Source organism: Salvelinus namaycush, chromosome 18, assembly GCF_016432855.1.
Source record: "Salvelinus namaycush isolate Seneca chromosome 18, SaNama_1.0, whole genome shotgun sequence".
Lineage (NCBI taxonomy): Eukaryota > Metazoa > Chordata > Actinopteri > Salmoniformes > Salmonidae > Salvelinus > Salvelinus namaycush.
The window spans coordinates 32,567,950-32,589,853 of record NC_052324.1 but is presented as its reverse complement, the minus strand read 5'-3'; the positions used below and the strand labels follow the sequence as shown (position 1 = coordinate 32,589,853).

At 44.1% G+C, this 21,904-nt stretch overlaps 2 protein-coding genes across 2 annotated transcripts; both read left to right on the top strand.

The window, feature by feature from the left end:
- The first annotated feature begins 4,437 nt into the window (after positions 1–4,437).
- On the top strand, positions 4,438–15,775 carry LOC120062915 (T-box transcription factor TBX3-like). Its single transcript, XM_039012975.1, has 9 exons — positions 4,438–4,814; positions 4,925–5,192; positions 5,380–5,526; positions 5,984–6,060; positions 6,157–6,241; positions 6,832–6,999; positions 7,161–7,270; positions 12,189–12,284; positions 15,763–15,775. The coding sequence occupies exons 1-9, from the start codon at positions 4,438–4,440 to the stop codon at positions 15,773–15,775; spliced, it is 1,341 nt and encodes a 446-aa protein (XP_038868903.1).
- Positions 15,727–20,810, top strand: LOC120063364 (TM2 domain-containing protein 2-like). The gene is made up of 4 exons (XM_039013709.1): positions 15,727–16,318; positions 16,545–16,632; positions 16,824–16,939; positions 19,103–20,810. The coding sequence occupies exons 1-4, from the start codon at positions 16,053–16,055 to the stop codon at positions 19,314–19,316; spliced, it is 684 nt and encodes a 227-aa protein (XP_038869637.1). The 5' UTR covers positions 15,727–16,052; the 3' UTR covers positions 19,317–20,810.
- The last annotated feature ends 1,094 nt before the right edge of the window (positions 20,811–21,904 follow it).

The following is a 21,904-nucleotide window of genomic DNA, read 5'->3' as shown; positions in this document are numbered from 1 at the left end:
GTCGTGGGTGAAAAGCCCAGGAGGGCGGTTGTTTCTGAGATACTGGATCCGGCACACCTGTCACCAACGATCATACCACGCTCAAAGTCGCTTAAGTCACTCGTTTTGCCCATTCTAACATTCAATCTAACAGTAACTGAAGGCCTCGATGCCTGTCATCCTGCTTTATATAGCAAGCCATGGCCAAGTGACTCACTGTCCTTAGGATCGAGACATTTTTGTGAACGGGTAGTGTACCTAATAAACTGACCTCTGAGTGTATTTTTCCACACTATGAGGTTGGAATAATAATGTGAAATTGTGAAAATTATGATAAGTAATGACCTTTTAGTGTAAGAGCTGATTAAAAAGGCTGCCTGTAATTTCAGCCTGTTTTGGTGGGATGTAGTTTTGGCCTGCCTGGTAACATCACCAGGTGGTAAATGAGTTAATAGACCAATAAGAAAGAGATTTCCAAACCGCTCTGTCAATAACAGTTAGTTTTCAGTTTTCCCCTCCACACTCAGACAACTCTCTGACAGTCCTACCAAGAATTTTACTTGAGAAATTGCTCTTTACTAGAAGTGATTTTTTTTTAAATTTTTGACCATTTAAAAAAAAAAGAAAATCACAGTAATGTCCTTAATTGTTACCCTGAAATTATTTGATAAAAACGGCTGCATTGGACCTTTAATATCTGCCAAGGAAATGTATTCCTGTCTGAACAATAAGTTAATAAAATAATTTGGCAAAATTATTGATTTGCATTGTACAGAATGCAATTCTGAATCCGCACACCATCAGTTCCAGTGTAGACTGTGGTACTATTTGTTCAGACTTTGAATGTGCTGTGGTGTGTCACCTAATAACCAACCCACTCCTCTGACAAGCTCACTCTATAAGACTAAGATATCAGATAAATGTTGAAGTCACTTTGGTGCATAGGAGAGGGACGATGCCTGTCACCATAACATCTTTGCTTCCTGTTATTTGAACAGTGATAAGGATGCTCTTCATGCTCCCAGTGCCCAAGAGGTCAGGGAACCTCCAGTAGAGGATGGTACATTGGGCCCTAATCTCAGTTAATCCACAACTACAGTATCATGTAATTGGTCAGCTGCTGGATTAAGTTCTGGGCCCATACATGAGAAGAGATAAAGAGATGATAGAACTAGTAGTGGAACCAGAATGAGGAGCTCCACCCAATCTCTTTGAAAGTTACGGGCTGAATGTCCCCTCCCTTTCCGAAATTTGAAAGATATTAACATCTGCGAAATCATGATTTGTCCAGATAACCAGTGACAAGAAACCCAAACACCGGAACTACTGCTGCTCGTTATCCCAACTGTAAGTCGTTCTGGATAAGAGCATCTGCTAAATGACTCAAGAGTAACTCCCACGCATCCCATTCCTTCCTGACAGATTCTTCGGTACCAGTTATATTTACGTAGATCTGTCCATGAGAGATGAATTGGGCCCTGACGACAAAAAACTGGTTGGCACGGTTTGAACCAGGGGTAGGGGTGTCTCCATTTTGGATACTCCCTGAGACTGTATAGCATGTGTACACTGTTTCCACTATACAGTGATACCAGTGCAGTCTGTGTTGATGATAGTTAGTGTTGGGTGACAACAAGGCTAAAATCTACTTCTGGGCAAGTGCTTCCCCAAGCACCCCTCAGCAAGTGGTGTCCCAGAGTCTGGACCCCTTATGTCCCTCATGTCCTAACAGGGGCATAATGTAGACGTTTTGCGGGGAGAGGATGTCGCTGGGCAGTGACCCAGTAGAACTCTGCGGTTTATCCTGTGACAGGTTTCACACGCAGCTTGTGGCCAAGCCTACAAATAACAGCCAGGCGTCTTGTTTGCTCTCATTCTCTGGCCTGTTTCAGATTACTCACTGAGCCTTTGAAGTTTGCTGATGGACAGGCAGGGTTTTCCCCTTCCTCTCCTGCCAGAAAAAGATTGAGTCATCATCAGTTCCGGCGCTGCTACATATCTAGTGTAACCCCAGAATTAGACGCATGCCTAGCTCAGGATTTTATCATAGGTCACATGTTGCTGTATCTCCTGAATTCACAGCAAGCCCCTGGGTATCAGAATGGTCATACATCAGTTGGGTTGCCATAGTGATCCCTTGGTTTTGTTCACTGGATCACTGTGTCAGCTCTACAGCACTGTGCTGTATACAGTGACTGCCTTACTTGCATTTTAAAGATGAAAGCAATCTATAGCGTAGTAGCATAAGCATTATGCCTTGTATCAATTCACACAAAATTGCAGAAAGGAAATTGACATTGTCATTAGTTTGATTTCACCAAGGCTGGCTCTGGAGGTTTAACGCCTGTCTGAGACGTTGTGTCATGAACCTGCCGCTCTCACTCACCGAAGGGTTTCACTGGTACGTTCCTAGCCTGCCATGGACCATTGAGCAATAAAAAGCTCTGTAACTAAATCCAGAGACTAATCCAGCCTGGACAATCGCTGGCAGACCTTCTAGCTGTGCAGAGCAGAGGCCCTGGCTGCAGACTGTCCCCATGCAGCACGGTTCTCATATCACAAGGCTGTCACAGTGTGGGTCCAGGAAACCATGGGGCACAGGAATGGTGTGGGAAGATTGAAGCACAAGGGAATGTGTTTTAATAGGAATGCCAGCATTTAGGATGGTCACTGGTATTTCCTTGATTGTGCAGCAGTTAAATGTGGTCTTGGTCTATAAAATGAAAAATGTCTATTGAAACACTTTAAAAAAGTGACAGCAGAAGACGAGGTAGACAGAGTTATTGACTTTGAAATAAGAGTTGTCTGGCCATCAGACATATTTGTTAAAATGATCACTGTCTGAACATTTGATTTGAGAAATAAATAAACATAGGCTACTTGATGATGAGACTGGTTTTGAATTGTAGCCAGGCATTTTGATCAATTGCCAATCCTGTAGAATTAATTCTTAAAAATTAGCCTATAGTGGATAATAGTTGTCAAGTATGCCCTAAACTTTCATTATGAAATATCTTTATGGTTCTAATCATTCAAAACGAAAGTCATGCTTATAGTTAATGGATTAGCCTAAATACCTAAATACGTTAATAATCAGACATTCTCCAGCATTTTAGCTGATAATCTGGAAACATACTGTATGCTACTGTCTACTATGTTTGCATAGCACATTTACCTTTTATTATAATAAGTTTGATTAATTTAGCAGACGCACCTATCCAGAGTGACTTACAGGAGAAATTCGGGTTAAGTGCCTTGCTCAAGGGCACATCGACAGATGTTTCACCTAGTCGGCTCGTAGAGTCAATCCAGCGACATATCGGTCCAACGCTCTTAAAACCACCTAGCTTCCTGCCGCCCCAATCACTGATTTTCTTAGAGGTAGCCTATGTTGTTTTTCATCTCAGCAAGGCAATGTGGATCAGACAATAAGCCTACTCAGTCAAATTATTGCTGAGATGTGGATTTCAGCACCACACGCACGTGGACAGCTCCTTGCTGCAATTATGCGCACTAAATTCTTGATTGCGCACTAACACTCCGTCCGACTTATTGGCTCTTGCAAAGTTGTCTTTTGATCACCAGTGAGGTGGCAGAGACAGGATCGCATGTCGACCCAACACCCCAGGTTACAATACTGCTTACTGAACTCGTCACCTGACCTGTAAAAACACACCCATAATGGAATATACGATTGGTCCAAGGTGTCAAAGAGCCAATCAACTCTTGCTCGGACGGTGCAACATATTCGCATAGTTCGGAAGGAAGACCATGAGCCAGGCGCACGCGGGTCTTTGATGGGATATTGCCTCTATCAGTTTTTTTTTCTGGTAATAGAACTCGTGAATAAGAATAGAAGAGAATTTATTGCAATGAAAGATGGAGATAGTCAATTATGAAATGCAATCAACCGGTAACATTTCTCCGGATTTAATTTCTACACAAACGTGACAAATAAAATTGGCTGCACTGAAATTCGAAATAGTTGGCTATAGTGCTAGTGTAACAGTATAACTTTAAACCGTCCCCTCGCCCCGACACGGGCGCGAACCAGGAAACCTCTGCACACATCAACAACTGACACCCACGAAGCGTCGTTACCCATCGCTCCACAAAGGCCACGGCCCTTGCAGAGCAAGGGGCAACACTACTAATAGGTTTCAGAGCAAGTGACGTAACTGATTGAAACGCTACTAGCGCGTACCCGCTAACTAGCTAGCCATTTCACATCCGTTACACTAGACCTATGCTAGTTTTTATTCTGATAATAGTAACTTTTACATTTCATTACGATGAAATGGCAACGAAATACCAGCTTGAAATAAACTTGAGAAAAATGTCACAGACTAGATATAGCCTCGCCCAAATATCAAACGTGTGTATTTAAGAAACGAAGGAAGACATCGGTTGTCCTATACCTTGAAACAACTTGAAATAAAGAGGCAGAATTATTTTTGAATGAGTGATCCAGTTGGACAGGGGGGTATGGCATTCCAACCGTTTTTACCAAACACTGCTTCGGATATCACCATCGACACAATGCTGGCCCGACAACCTCCGTTTTTCCCTGTCATTGCGCTAACTTCCCACAGGTCTCTTCCCTTGCCTGTTGCGCAAAGGCACCCCACGCTGGATCTAGGCAATGCCGAAACGATCCTCCGCTTATCCTCGCTGGAACACCATGCTGCCACCCAGTCTGCCAAGCTCAGGCCTCCTAAAACGGGGGGGACAGAGAATGCCACCGAGGATGATCCAAAGGTTAACTTGGAGGCGAGGGACCTTTGGACACAATTCCACAAATTCGGCACTGAAATGGTCATAACAAAATCAGGAAGGTAAATGTTATGACATATCATCAATAACCATGTAGATTATAACGTTGATCGTTTTTAATTTAGAGGACTGTAGGATGATTTGAAATCGATGTGTGTTCCCTTTACTCCAGGCGCATGTTTCCAGCGTTCAAAGCCAGATGTACTGGCTTGAACAAAATGGCAAAATATATTTTGCTGATGGATATTGTGGCGGCCGACGAGTGCAGGTACAGGTTTCACAACTCACATTGGATGGTGTCAGGAAAGGCAGATCCTGAAATGCCAAAGAGGATGTACATACACCCAGACAGTCCCGCTTCTGGCGAGCAATGGATGTCAAAAGTGGTCAATTTTCACAAACTAAAATTGACAAACAACATCTTGGACAAGCATGGGTTTGTACGTTCCAAATATGCGTTTTGTGTTAATAATGTAGTATTTGCATGTGTAGTTTGACTCATTTAATGTATTGTTACATTAGCTACAATATAACTGAAATATACTATTTTTTATTGAACTGCGTAAAGTTCCAGTTGATGACTAGGCCTAATGTATTCTTTAAAATGTATTTTGTCTCCAATTGCAGACGATTCTTAACTCAATGCACAAATACCAGGTTAGGTTTCACGTTGTGAGGGCCAACGCAATCCTCCAACTGCCATATAGCACGTTCATGACCTATGTCTTTTCTGAGACAGAATTCATCGCTGTAACTGCATATCAAAACGATAAGGTAGGCCCTTCGTAATTTTATAAAGCAAGTTTCAGAATAACATTATATTTTTCGTATTGGTAGACCTCAGGAAAATGGAAATTAAACGCATGACATAAATGACCCATAAAGAGTTTGTAAAGAGTTTATGTTGTGGCCTAAATTAATTACTGACTTATTGCTAAATAGCCTACTCTATTGCGGATTAGTTACCCAAGGCTCAATATCTGGCAAGCAATGAAATGTAGATTTTATGTTGTCAAATGTATTGTTCTAAATCTAAATGTGCAATATTTTAATAAGGTTAACTAACAGCTTATAAAACCTTTACGAACTTCTTGTGAAAAAAATATTTTGTTTGAAACTATTCCTGAGCTATCCCTGTAATTAGCCTAAGAGACTCTGATTATTAGTGTTAAAATGTGATAAATTACTGGTCTAATGTTTAGAAACATTACAGTCATTTCTATATTTTCAGATTACACAACTGAAAATTGATAACAATCCTTTCGCCAAAGGATTCCGTGACACTGGCAATGGGAGAAGAGAAAAAAGGTGAGACAAAAAAACCCGACAAAACGTAAATTAAAATAATAAATAATTTTATAAACTCTTAATTGTCAAAACTGAAATATGTTATTTTTTGAGTAGGAAACAACTGGGGATTAATACACAAAGGTCCAATGAGACGCAAATGCAAGAAGACAATGACATATCTTGTGACTCTTTGGATGAGGCTCCACTGAAAAGCGCAGGAAACTCAAAATCAACCGGTTTGTATGATAACGAAATGAATAGCTAAAAATGTTGCTTTAATTCTTACTATAAGAATTGTTTAGCCTCAACTTGTTCTCAGTTTACAAACAACATTGTATTTTTATAATCATGTTAGATGTTTGCGAAAGTGCCAACGAAAGCAGTCAAGAAAGCAAGGATGGGCATTACGTTGGACAAGACTTGCGAAAAATCTCAACTGCCACAGAGAAACCGAAACCTGGTCCAAATATTATCACAGCGCACTGCAAAACGGACAAGGCTTTAGCGGACTCATTCGGCGCCGAAACAGACCCAGATAATCCAAAACAGGACCATATAAATGCCATAACTGGCGGTAGGACACGTTGCTTTAGAGCAGAGGAGCCGAATGCAACGGAGTCATTCCAGCCTCTAACCGTGGAAACGGACCAAAGAGCTCACATCACAGGCCTAGAATGCAGTAATTTTCTTCACTGCTATTCTTATCCACCGGATTTAACAAGATATATCATCAACCCCTTGGGTGTCGCACAATGTCTCCTACACCCCGCTGCCCATGTCAACATGCAGGGGAGAACTTTCTCCAGTGTAGCAGCCATGGGTCACAGGCTGGCAGCTGTGTCATCTGGCGGAGTGTGCGCCATGGGCACGGCTGGTATCCTGGCATCTTCTTTACAAAGAGTGTCAGGAACGTCAGGATTACCCGTGAACTTTCAGCAGCATGATATGGCATCACAGGTATGCCAGTCATTTATTAATCCAGCAACGATACTCAATTGGCTGCCTTTATATGTGTGCCCATGACGCACGTAAATTAAGTAGTCTAATTTAAGTCCTTATTATGAAAATAACAGTAAACTTTACTAGCTCTAACCGCTCTTTCTTCATTTCCCATGCAGGGCCTCACCGTTTCGCCAATTGGTGATATTTCCCCCTACCCCTACTCCTATTTGGCAGCAGCGGCTCCTCACTCCACCACAGCATCGACCCCAGTGCGCCCTCGTACTCGGTTCAGACCCTACTCCATTCCCAATAGCGTACCAGACAACTGTTCGACACCACTGACATCAATTCATCTTATGACTGATAGAGACGTGAATTGTTACATTTTTGGAAATAGTCCGATTGCTGCCAGATTGAACTGTAGGCCTACGTCAGAGGTCAACATCGATTCCTTGCCACTTGGTTATTGTGCGCCACCGGCAAAAAGCGTATCCAGCAAGGATGGCATGGATCAGCTTCAATGTATGCAACAGTTGGTCGGTGGCATAGACTCCTAGACAGAGACTTATCTTCCTAGGGCATAAATCTAACAAACTGATTAAAATTATGAGATTTTTCTTTATTGCATACAATTACTTCTATAGAAACAGTTTTGAACCTCTATATTTTCCAACCAAAGAACGAGTGTAGTTTCAAATGTAAATATGATTTATTTCGGCTTAGAAGTCTTTGAGAAATTGGAGAAATTCGTCTTCTATTCATTCCCATTTTTATGGAGGAATATTTTTGCTGACTTGTTAAACATTGAAAAGTCAATGGTGTGTCAATTACCAATATAATTTGCAGTTTCAATATTTTATGAAGACAATATTGTCAAAATAACCATTACATGTTTTTGTAGATCCAAAACATTGTCACAATATTTTTAGGGAGAATATTGTATACCTATAAATTATTACAACCAATTATTGGTTTATCAGACATAGGCCTATAGCTCTTTGCATGTTTGTTAATTTGAATAACTGCACTTGAATGCGTTTTATGAACTCCACAAAATAATGTTGAACGAAATAAAAGTATTCTGTTAAACAGTCTATTTATGTTTTAATGATTGAGGAAGTTTTTGAATGGATGTTCATATCTATGCACTTTATGTTTTAAAAGTTTCATATTATTTAAAACGAAAAAAGTTATACATTAATTGGCTACATCCGTACTGTGTACGTTTTGAACACTTGAAAATGATACCTACTTTGCAAAATTATTTAATTTGTTTATCCCAATGTTGGCTACTTTCATTTGAATACTTATAAAAAAAAATGTTGTTCCAAAGATATGTATTTTTAAGTTATTGTTCTTCATTAGATGATAAATGATATTGTTGGATATATCGTTCCGTTATCTCTTTAAACAGGGGTTGTAATTTGGCTTGTAACCACAGCGGAACCCTTTTGCTGCTATATGGAACCTTTTATTGAAGATTCTATAAAGAACCGGGCTCATAAGGTTCTAAATGGAACCTGTATGGTGCTAAAAAGCAGGGTTTCCCAAACTCGATCCTGGGGGGCCCTGGTTGCATCACTACCCTAGCACTACACAGCTGATTTAAATGTGGGCAGGACCGAGTTTGGGAAACCCTGCTATAAAAAACATTTCCTCAAGTTCTATATACTACCAACAAAAGGTTACAACCCCTTTTGGGACTATGACACTTTTTATGGTTCTTTACAGAACATTTATGGAAAATGGCTTCATAAATAACCGTTCTCAATCTCAAAAGGTTCTTTAAAGAACCATACAGGATTTTTTTATTCTGGTTTAATAGCTACATTGTATTGTTAAAATCCCCCCTGGGTGCCAGTGGTGTAAAGTACTTAGGTAAAAATACTTTAAAGTACTACTTAAGTAGTTTTTTATGGTATCTGTACTTTACTTTACTATTTATATTTTTGACAACGTTTACTTTTACTTCACTAGATTCTTAAAGAAAATATTGTACTTTTTACTCCATACATTTTCCCTGACAATCTAAAGTACTCCTTGCAGTTTGAACGCTGAGCAGAACAGGATAATTTGGAAATTCACTCACTTATCAAGAGAACACGTGGTCATCCCTACTGCCTATGGTCTGGCGGACTCACGAAACACAAATGCATCTTTTGTAAATAATGTCTGAGTGTCTGAGTGTGCTCCTGGCTATCTGTAGTAATGTCTGAGTGTCGGAGTGTGCTCCTGGCTATCTGTAGTAATGTCTGAGTGTCGGAGTGTGCTCCTGGCTATCTGTAGTAATGTCTGAGTGTCGGAGTGTGCTCCTGGCTATCTGTAGTAATGTCTGAGTGTCGGAGTGTGCTCCTGGCTATCTGTAGTAATGTCTGAGTGTCGGAGTGTGCTCCTGGCTATGCATACATTTTAAAATAAGAACATGGTGCCGCCTGCTTTGCTTAATATAAGGAATTTGAAATGATTTATACTTTTACTTTCGATACTTAAGTATTGTAGCGACCCGCACAGACAGCTATGTGTTATGTGTTAGGCTAGTAGGTGGTTGTGTTGTACTTACTAGTACCCAGTGTTCGCGGGGTCCGACATGCCAATCAACCTGCTATCTGCCAATCACGGGAATGCCTGGAATGTTCTGATGCCGGGCATCCTGGCGGTTGGCGGAGTGGCGTGGAGGGGGGTTGGGCAGGGGGATGGAGCATTGGAAGTTAAGACCAGGTTTAGCCTTTGTTCTCTCTCTTATGTCTGGCCTTCACAAGAGAAGGTCACGGTTGGCTTGTGGTTATCTTTCATTTATTTGGCGTGGGCTACAAACAGTAGCCTGTGTAAAGTAGGGTTAATAAACCGTCAATTCGTAAACTCAATCCTCTGTTTGGACAATTGTTCCTTTATGATCTAGTCAGGTCATTACATTGGTGTCAGAAGTGGGATTGAGTTTACGAATAGGGGCACACTGAGCTTCCAGGGAGGGCCGGAAGTCACCATGGCCCCCCCTAATGTCACATTCACTCAACCCAACAAACCCTTTACTCCAACAGTTAAAGCAGCAGAGACTTATGGCTGCCCCCCCTCCCCCACATCTGTGTGTGACTTTTCCCCAGCCCCCCTGTCACCTACGGCGGTGTGTTACATTCCCCCAGCTACCTCCACGACACAGCCCTCTGTGAGCCCTAGGCGCACCCCCCCAGCCCAGCTACCCCAGATGGGAGAGGAGAGGACACTGTCTGCAGTGAGGGAGATATGGGGGAGGAACTGTGTTGGTCTTGACCCCGAGCAGCAGGAACGGTTGTGGCAGTTGCTGTTTGAATTCAGAGACAGCTTTGCGCTGAGTGAGGAAGAGGTGGGTCAGACTCATCTGGTGCAGCATGAGATCGACACAGGTGATGCTCGGCCCATGAAGATGCGTCCCCGCCGTATCCCGCTGGCACGCCAGGAGGCGGCAGACAAGGCTGTTTTGGAGATGCAGCGGGCAGACTTCATTGAGCCCTCAGACAGCCCCTGGGCGGCGCCAGTCATCATGGTTCCGAAGAAGGGGGGCAAGCTGAGGTTCTGTGCGGACTACAGGCGGCTGAATGAGGTAACCAGGAAGGACTCATACCCCATACCACGTATCGATGAGTCGCTGGACCTGGTTAGGTGGTCCTCCTGGTTCTCCTCACTAGATCTCCGCAGTGGCTACTGGCAGGTGCCCCTCTCCCCAGAGGCCAGAGCCAAAACTGCGTTCTCCACTAACAGAGGACACTGGCAGTTCAAGGTCCTGTGCTTTGGCCTGTGCAACGCTCCAGATACTTTTGAGCGTTTGATGGACAGGGTGCTGGATGGCATCCCCCGACAGCAGTGTCTGGTATACCTCGATGACATCCTGGCCCATGGCAGCTCCTTCCAGTCAGCCCTGGGGGCGCTACGGCGTGTGCTGGAGAGGGTGGCTGCCGCAGGTCTGAAGCTCCACCTCGAGAAGTGCCACTTCATGAGGAGAGAGGTGTCCTTCATGGGCCACCGAGTGGGGAAGATGGCGTGGCTGATGGCGTGCATGGAAGGAGCTACGGGAGAGGAGAGGTGGCAGGTGGTGGTCCCGAAAGGACTGCGGGAGGCTGTGCTCCAGAGTACTCAATGGGGGGGTGGGGACTGGACACTTTGGGGTCACAAAAACACTGCGCCGCCTCCGTCAGGGCTTTTACTGGGGGCAGCACAAGAGGGATGTGGAGGACTTTTGCCGCTGCTGTGACAACTGCACAGCGAGAAAGGGCCCCCCAGGCCGCTCTCATGCTCAGCTCCAACAGTTCCCAGTGGGGGCTCCCATGGAGAGGGTGGGAGTGGATGTAGTTGGGCCGTTCCCCACCACAGACAGTGGAAACCGCTGGGTGCTCACGGCCATGGACTATTTTACAAAATGGCCCGAGGCTTATGCTCTGCCTGACCAGGAGGCAGAGACCATCGTCGACGCCCTGACAGCGGGGATGTTCAGCAGGTTTGGAGCCGCGGAGTCCATCCACAGCGACCAAGGCAGAAACTTTGAGTCCCGTGTGTTCGCCACCATGTGTGAGAGGCTGGGTATGCACAAGACCCGCACTACTCCTCTCCATCCTCAAAGTGATGGCCTTGTGGAGCGCTTCAACAAAACGCTTGGACAGCAGCTGGCCATCGTTTCTGCCAAACACCAGCGTGACTGGGACAAGCACTTGCCTATGGTCCTCATGGCATGCCACTCTGCTGTTCAAGACTCCACCTCCTGCACGCCTGCCCTCCTCATGCTGGGGAGAGAGATCCGCACCCCTGCGGAGATGGCGTTTGGTCGGCCCCTGGATAACCCTCATGTTCCCCCGGGGCCGGAGTATGCCCGGAGACTCCAGGACCGCCTGGAGACAGCCCACACCTTCGCCAGAGAGCAGCTGGTGAATGCAGGTGTGAGGCAGAAGAGGAACTATGACGTGCACACCCGGGGAAGGCACTTTGTGGCTGGGGAGCTGGTCTGGGTCTACAGCCCCCTAAGGAAAAAAGGCAGATGCCCCAAGTTGGACAGTCACTGGGTGGGACCCTGCAGTGTCCTGGAGAGGGTAGGGGAGGTTGTTTACCGGGTGCAGCTTCCTCCCAGGGGGAGAAAGGTGGCACTGCACCGGGACAGGTTATCCCCATACAGAGGGGCCTCTTCACCCCAAACCCCAGGGACCCCCACAATTCCCCTCTCTGGCAATGACATTCTCCAGGCACCCACCCCCAGGTGCCGCAGACAAGGCTCCAGACAGCCCACTCCCCCTGTCTCCCTCCCTGCGTCACCGCGTGGTTCCCAAGAGCCACGGACTGTATTACCCGTTCCCGCTTCCTTGTCCCCCATATCCCTGCCTTCATCCCCTGGTTCCCAGAGGGGCACTCTGCGACCATCACGGCCACGCAGGCAAAGGAGACCTCCGGGTCGCTTCAGAGACTTTGTTTGTTCCCTCGGGGTCGAGGGACTTTGTGGTGGGGGGGCTGTATAGCGACCCGCACAGACAGCTGTGTGTTATGTGTTAGGCTAGTAGGTGGTTGTGTTGTACTTACCAGTACCCAGTGTTCGCGGGGTCCGACATGCCAATCAACCTGCTATCTGCCAATCACGGGAATGCCTGGAATGTTCTGATGCCGGGCATCCTGGCGGTTGGTGGAGTGGCGTGGAGGGGGGTTGGGCAGGGGGATGGAGCATTGGAAGTTAAGACCAGGTTTAGCCTTTGTTCTCTCTCTTATGTCTGGCCTTCACAAGAAGGTCACGGTTGGCTTGTGGTTATCTTTCATTTATTTGGCGTGGGCTACGGCCAAACAGTAGCCTGTGTAAAGTAGGGTTAATAAACCGTCAATTCGTAAACTCAACCTTCTGTCTGGACAATTGTTCTTTTATGATCTAGTCAGGTCATGACAGTATATTTTAGCAATTAAATGTATTGTTGATACTTAAGTATATTTAAAACCAAATACTTTTAGACTTTTACTCAAATAGTATTTTACTGGGTGACTTTTACATGAGTAACTTGTTATTAACGTATCTATACTTTTACTCAAGTATGACAATTGGGTACTTTTTCCACCACTGCTGGGTGCACGTTTTGGTTTTTACCCTAGCACTAAACAGCTGATTTAAATGTGGGCAGGACCGAGTTTTGGAAACCCTGCTATAAAAAAACATTTCCTCAAGTTCTATATACTACCAACAAAAGGTTACAACCCTTTTTGGGACTATGACCCTTTTTTTTATGGTTCTTTATAGAACCTTTATGGAGAATGGCTCTCTAAATAACTTTTCTCAATCTCAAAGGTTTTTTATAGAACCATACAGTTTTTTAAATTCTGGTTTAATCAAAACAAATAAAATTTTATTTGTCACATGCGTCGAATACAACAGTTACAGTGAAATGCTTACTTACAAGCCCCTAACCAACAATGTAGTTTTAAGAAAATACCTAAAAAAAAGTAAAAGATAAAAATAACAAATAATTAAAGAGCAGCAGTAAAATAACAATAGAAAGGCTATATACAGGGGGTACTGATACAGAGTCAATGTGCGGGGGCACCGGATAGTCGAGGTAATTGAGGTAATATGTACATGTAGGTAGAGTTATTAAAGTGACTATGCATAGATAATAACAGAGAGTAGCAGCAGCGTAGAAGGGGGGGGGGGGGGGGCAATGTGAATAGTCTGGGTAGCCATTTGATTAGGTGTTCAGGAGTCTTGGGGGTAGAAGCTGTTTAGAAGCCTCTTGGAACTAGACTTGGCGCTCCAGTACCGTTTGCCATGCAGTAGCAGAGAGAACAGTCTATGACTAGGGTGGCTGGAGACTTTGACAATTTTTAGTGCCTTCCTCTGACACCGTCTGGTATGGAGGTCCTGGATGGCAGGAAGCTTGGCCCCAGTGATGCACTGGGCCGTACAAACTATCCTCTGTAGTGCCTTGTGGTCGGAGGCCGAGCAGTTGCCATAGCAGGCAGTGATGCAACCAGTCAGGATGCTCTCGATGGTTCAGCTGTAGAACCTTTTGAGGATCTGAGGACCCATGCCAAATCTTTTCAGTCTCCCGAGGGGGAATAGGTTTTTATCTTGCCCTCTTTACGACTGTCTTGGTGTGCTTGAACCATGTTAGTTTGTTGGTGATGTGAACGCCAAGGAACTTGAAGCTCTCAACCTGCTCCACTAGAGCCCTGTCAATGAGAATGGGGGCTTGCTCGGTCCTCCTTTTCCTGTAGTCCACAATCATCTCCTTTGTCTTGATCATGTTGAGGGAGAGGTTGGTGTCCTTGTACCACACGGTCAGGTTTCTGACCTCCTCCCTATAGGCTGTCTCATTGTTGTCAGTGATCAGGCCTACCACTGTTGTGTCATCGGCAAACTTAATGATGGTGTTGGAGTCGTGCCTGGCCGTGCAGTCATGAGTGAACAGGGAGTACAGGGGGGGACTGAGAACGCACCCCTGAGGGGTCCCCGTGTTGAGGATCAGCGTGGCGGATGTGTTGTTACCTACCCTTACCACCTGGGGGCAGCCCGTCAGGAAGTCCAGCATCCAGTTGCAGAGGGAGGTGTTTAGTCACAGGGTCCTTAGCTTAGTGATGAGCTTTGAGGGCACTATGGTGTTGAATGCTGAGCTGTGGTTAATGAATAGCATTCTCACATAGGCGTTCCTTTTGTCCGGGTGTGAAAGGGCAGTGTGGAGTGCAATAGAGATTGCATCATCTGTTGGGGCGGTATGCAAATTGGAGTGGGTCTAGGGTTTCTGGGATAATGGTGTTGATGGAGCCATGACCAGCCTTTCAAAGCATTTCATGGCTTCAGACGTGAGTGCTACGGGTCAGTAGTCATTTAGGCAGGTTACCTTAGTGTTCTTGGGCACAGGGACTATGGTGGGCTGCTTGAAACATGTTGGTATTACAGACTCAGGGAGAGGTTGAAAATGTCAGTGAAGACACTTGCCAGTTGGTCAGCGCATACTCGGAGTACACGTCCTGGTAATCCGTCTGGCCCTGCGGCCTTGTGAATGTTGACCTGTTTAAAGGTCTTACTCACATCGGCTGCGAGAGCACGTGATCACACAGTAATAGCTACATTGTATTGTTAAAATCCCATAGGTTTCATTATTATGTTTATTAATAAGTTGAATCAGATGTGCTATCTCTGGAACAGCTGGGGATCCCTGAGGAGAGAATTGAGAACTACTGATTTAATAAACCATCCTCAACAAGGCCATACATAAGTCTTTCACAAAACACCATCATTGGCCATAATCATATATAACATGAAAAAGCATAACACAACAGATTAGAGAAACTGGAATGACACTCTCACTGATGGCTGCATAAAAAGAGCTGTGCACAAACAACGCCCCAAAATATTATAATGAGCCATCGCCCCTACTTATCACATAATCAGGAAATAACCCTTTTTTGAAATGTGAATAACCATTAAAGGGCTCAAAGGGTTCTTTGGGTCAGTATGGTTCCACATAGAACCACCACCCTTCCCAAAGAACCCTTGAGGAACCCACATGTTTTAGTGTGTAGAGGTTGATCTGATATAGGCATATACACATATAGATATATTTGATTTCTAAAATGTTTATTTGTCTAATTTGGAACGTCTTACTTTAGGAAATATTTTAAAGGTACAAAGGTAGGCTACTAGCATTTTGGAGCGCACACGCTCATGCATGTCTCACTCCACCACAATAGATGGCGGCATTGGCATTGAGTTGCGTTAGAGTTCACTGCCGTAAAAAAAGTAGAAAAATTATAAGATTCGTGTCACATCCTGTTTCTCCTCAGCTGGAGGAAATAACAAAACAACGAGACTTTTCATTGTTCTCATCTTTGAAATACGCTACGGATATATCGGTATGATGTGAAACACTAATAAATTCAATCTGTATTAGCCAACCTATTCGACAGGAAACTGTTAGATTGCGATCAGATATTATCTTCGTTCTGTTAGCGTGTTAGCTAGCCAGCAAGCTAGTCATTGCTTTCTAACGGACGATTTTTCCAATCTAATGTAGCCAACAATCTAGAACGCTAGCTAGCTATAACATAGCCGCAGTTCAACCAAAGTTGAGAAGATGGCTAGGATTTCACTTAATTACATTCTGATGTGCGGGCAAGTTCTCTTGCTATTGTCAGTGTTGCTTTTGCAATGTTTGGAAGGAATATACTCCCAGAATTCATCAGACTCACCCGGACAGAGGGCAACAACAGCTGCATTCAGTTCCAGTGAGCAGCCGCAAGATAACGTGACGACGTATCACATCATACCAGTTGAACGCGTGAATTATACTGAACTGTATGAATACAGGCCTCCGTCACCAGTTGTCCTCTGTAGCTATCTGTAAGTATTTTATTTGTGTTTCAATAACAACAGTGCAACATCAATTTGCTTTCAGAGACTGCCCTCTCAAAATTGATGTGTGTCACCCTCTTGCTTTTATTTTTCGGAGGTGTTTAGGGCACTTTTTACCCTGCCTGTTTTCTAAACGCCCATATACAGTTCTTCACGTGCTACACAAAATACACAGAATAAATACGTAATTTCACCTTTTTCTGTGCATGTGAAGACCAGATGAGTTCATCCACTGTCAAGATCCAGTGGACCATGCACAGAACTCCACTGCCATTCTGGAGATGGGACACGGTTGTTGGAAGGTATGTCAAACCGTAGTGGATAGGCCCCCCACCCCGCTCTGTGGCCTTACATTATGATCATTTGATAACTAGTCATATAAAGATAGATTACGGGCGTAGTTGAACATTCAGGTCAGATTCTTGCTATTTCATGTGTAGACTTTATTGTGTCATCTCATCTGTCGTTTTTCTAAATCACCACCTTTATTTAGTTTGGGGGGCAGGTACACAAAGACGTGAATCACACACCAGTCATCTGCACGGCACTGGATGACATTGAATGTGCTGGACCAAGGGAGTTCCTGAGAGGGAATGAGCCCTGCATCAAGTAAGGGAGAATCTAGCTACTGTACTTGACTCTGCAGTTTCTGACAAACTCATGCATCATTGATTGTTGTTATATGACAATAGTCAATCCCAGTTTACGGTACGGATATACACCATGCCTGACTTCACTAGCATTCAACAGGTTTGAAATACCTGCTTGGAGGTCAATACTATATACACTGCTCAAAAAAATAAAGGGAACACTTAAACAACACAATGTAACTCCAAGTCAATCACACTTCTGTGAAATCAAACTGTCCACTTAGGAAGCAACACTGATTGACAATAAATTTCACATGCCGTTGTGCAAATGGAATAGACAAAAGGTGGAAATTATAGGCAATTAGCAAGACACCCCCAATAAAGGAGTGGTTCTGCAGGTGGTGACCACAGACCACTTCTCAGTTCCTATGCTTCCTGGCTGATGTTTTGGTCACTTTTGAATGCTGCCGGTGCTTTCACTCTAGTGGTAGCATGAGACGGAGTCTACAACCCACACAAGTGGCTCAGGTAGTGCAGCTCATCCAGGATGGCACATCAATGCGAGCTGTGGCAAGAAGGTTTGCTGTGTCTGTCAGCGTAGTGTCCAGAGCATGGAGGCGCTACCAGGAGACAGGCCAGTACATCAGGAGACGTGGAGGAGGCCGTAGGAGGGCAACAACCCAGCAGCAGGACCGCTACCTCCGCCTTTGTGCAAGGAGGAGCAGGTGGAACACTGCCAGAGCCCTGCAAAATGACCTCCAGCAGGCCACAAATGTGCATGTGTCTGCTCAAACGGTCAGAAACAGACTCCATGAGGGTGGTGTGAGGGCCGACGTCCACAGGTGGGGGTTGTGCTTACAGCCCAACACCATGCAGGACGTTTGGCATTTGCCAGAGAACACCAAGATTGGTAAATTCGCCACTGGCGCCCTGTGCTCTTCACAGATGAAAGCAGGTTCACACTGAGCACATGAGCACATGTGACAGACGTGACAGAGTCTGGAGACGCCGTGGAGAACGTTCTGCTGCCTGCAACATCCTCCAGCATGACCGGTTTGGCGGTGGGTCAGTCATGGTGTGTGGTGGCATTTCTTTGGGGGGCCGCACAGCCCTCCATGTGCTCGCCAGAGGTAGCCTGACTGCCATTAGGTACCGAGGTGAGATCCTCAGACCCCTTGTGAGACCATATGCTGGGTTCCTCCTAATGCAAGACAATGCTAGACCTCATGTGGCTGGAGTGTGTCAGCAGTTCCTGCAAGAGGAAGGCATTGATGCTATGGACTGGCCCGCCCGTTCCCCAGACCTGAATCCAATTGAGCACATCTGGGACATCATGTCTCGCTCCATCCACCAACGCCACGTTGCACCACAGACTGTCCAGGAGTTGGCGGATGCTTTAGTCCAGGTCTGGGAGGAGATCCCTCAGGAGACCATCCGCCACCTCATCAGGAGCATGCCCAGGCGTTGTAGGGAGGTCATACAGGCACGTGGAGGCCACACACACTACTGAGCCTCATTTTGACTTGTTTTAAGGACATTACATCAAAGTTGGATCAGCCTGTAGTGTGGTTTTCCACTGTAATTTTGAGTGTGACTCCAAATCCAGACCTCCAAGGGTTGATAAATTTGATTTCCATTGATCATTTTTGTGTTATTTTGTTGTCAGCACATTCAACTATGTAAAGAAAAAAGTATTTAATAAGAATATTTCATTCATTCAGATCTAGGATGTGTTATTTTAGTGTTCCCTTTATTTTTTTGAGCAGTGTATATACTTACCTGTCCTGGACTTGGAAATTGTTTTGGAAGCTAACATGGATTTACCACTAGAGAGCAGTATTTACAAACCAATAGGACACATTCCTTTACATCATGTTACACTTTTAATGGCCCATGGCTGGATGGGATACCGCTTATGTCAAATTGACAGTTGTTTTTTGTCGGGCATTTTAGCTAACCCTAACCCCTTTCCTAACCTTTTTAAATTATCATAACCCACTATATTAATTATCCTTACCTGCTGTGTACATTTTCTTAACCTGATACGTAAAGTCAATTTTGGTCAATTCTGACATAAGCTGTGTCCCATCTGATCAGAATAATTTTAATTGGCTCCTAATTGTCTAATTGTCTTTTCTTCCGGTTATTGACACCTCTCCTCTCTGCCTTGTTGTAATTTCAGATACACTGGCCACTATTTCATCACCACCCTGCTGTACTCATTCTTCCTGGGTTGCTTTGGAGTGGACAGGTTCTGCCTGGGGCATACAGGCACAGCCGTGGGCAAGCTGCTGACCCTAGGAGGCCTTGGCATCTGGTGGTTCGTGGACCTCATCCTCCTCATCACCGGAGGCCTCATGCCCAGTGACAACAGCAACTGGTGTACCTTCTACTGAGACCAGAGAGCATGGGTTGAAGACCTTTCAAAGGCATACTTCGAGATTTTGGCAGAGAGGCCCTTTATCCACTTCCTCAGTCAGATTAACTCGAGGATACCATTTTTATGACTCTGTGTCCAGTATGAAGAAAGTCAGAGGTAGTTCTGCGAGCCAATGCTAACTAGCATTAGCGCAATGACCTGAATTCTATGGTTATCTACTAGCATGTTAGCATTGGCTCGCGAAACTACCTCTGACTTCCTTCATACTGAACACAGACATAACAATGGTATCCACAAGTATATCTGACTCTGCGGAAGTAGATAAAGGGCCTTATTGCGAAATCCCAAAGTATCCCTTTAAGGTGGGTTTGCGTTGCGGAGATGCGGGACGACTAAGTATCATCGCTTATATGTGAATTACAGGTCAGAGCAGTCTGACCACGTGTCGGAGGCCTTTATCTCCGATTCTCCTAGAGAATCATGTCACCTGATGGGGTATCACTTTATGCTTGCGCACGCCATAGATGGCAATTATTCGCTTGTCTGCTGTTTCCGCAATTTCAATCCAGCTTTAGTCTTTCATCAGTCTTTCGTCTCATCATGGCATAACAAGAGGAGTATTTGTGAAAGATGTGTGATGTGGACCAGGGGCGTGGTTGGCGTGTGGCTGGTGTAGGTTTTATTTTGTTGTAAAGGTTAGAGCACTGAACTGTTGAAGCAAAGGAAATGGGTTGTTGCTATGTTATCTATATGAAAGCTTAAATCTAGGCTATAAGTTTCATTATGCGATTTATACGTGCACAAACTGCACAACGTCTGAGATATTACCATGTCTGACCATCTGATGAGGAGTCTAAAAACATTTGTGTTCAATCCAATCACTGAAGCTTTGTAATGGCGTATAAATCAACCATTTGAGCTATTCAGTATTTGTCACATACGTTTAAGACTTTTCCAAGTCTCATCAAACCATTGTTGTGTTATAGGATTGAATTCCACTCTTGATTCCTAATAATTTACCCCACTTAACTAAAGCCCAAATTTCACATTTGACATTATATGTACATAGTACCTGTATACATATTGTTATTTTGGCCTCACCTTTTAGCTTTTGTACCCGTACTGGTTGCAGGGTTATAGAGATTACATCTCACCTACAGATACTGCTCACATAGCTTACTCCAAATGTAGTTCTGATTTAGTGTTCCAAATGAAAACAATTAGATTAAAATACATTTAGACGGAGTAATGCTGTATGTACCCTCAATTCTGTGATTGTTTTTTATTAGTTTGTTATGCATTGAAATGTTTAACTTTATTTTTCCTATGTCCTTTCAATATCAATGTCTTCTGTAAATATGGTCAAAGTCTACCAGTTAATTTTATGGTATGTGTCTTGCAAAACTATGTAAAATGACAGGTTGAGAAAAACGGAAGAAGGAACGCAAACTGTCTGTGTGCTATCCCTGCACAAGTATTTGTGGTTCAATAAAATGTTTGGTTAAATGTATTTCTGGTTCCTTTTTTCTGTGCATGCTTCCATGTTTTTCAGATCGATTGTGTTTTTTCTGTACACTTGATGACAAGATAGTGCTACTATTAAAAATTCCAGTACACAGAAGAAAATAAAAAAGGTTTCAAAGCCAAACACTATAAAGATTTTAGTTTAAGTGCCCACAAATGTCATTCACCACTTCGAGGTAAGGATGTTATTGTACATTAATAAAAACACAATTGGTACTTGCCTCTAACTGCCTATACAAACTGTAGAGCTGAATATCTTCTCTAAACACATTGAATTCAATAGTTTTGGTAGAAAAATAGGCGCAGCACAGTTTAATTTTTATTTATTTTTTACTTGCATACTTGCATTGATTTTTAGACTAAGCTGTACATGCTGTGCCATTTTCAAGAGAAAGAGCGACAAAGAGAGAAAGAGTGAGAGAAGTCGGTGGCTTCAAATCCAACAGATCATAATTAAATCAGCACCATTCTCTACTTTTGTAGCGTTAGCCAGGCTAGCTTATTATTGGACCACTGGAACAAAATCTATTAGCCTTTGTTTGAGAGGGCTGCTGCATGCAGGTTTGTGTTCCATAGCTGTGGGGGCTACTTAAGGTTATGACCAACAACAACACAGCACACAGCCATTGAGACAGATGTAAGCTCCTGGCTGGCCTTACTGCATGGTGTAAGAGAGGATGCGTCCCAAATGGCACCCTATTCCCTATATAGTGGCAGGTTAACATTTATTGTGAGCAATTTCTGCTAGAAAGGACAGCTGCAAAGTCAACATTGGCTTTATTGTAACAATTCATTAATTCTTTCTTAGCTTTTTGGTCTTAATTTAAGGTTAGGCATTAGGGTTAGCATTGTGGTTAAGGTTAGAGTCAAGGTTAGGTTTAAAATTAGATTTTATGCCTTTGTAGCAGTGCCAGCTAGTGACCACTCTGCAGAGCTGCCTCCAGGACAAAAAACGCGAACCTGCGCCATTTTGGGTGAAGCCAGGAAGAGGAAGTAATCAGAAACCTGCTTGTGGGTGGCTGCTGGCTGGAGTGTAGAAGAGGTCTGGACCAGAGTTTAGAAAAACAGCCTTGATATTTT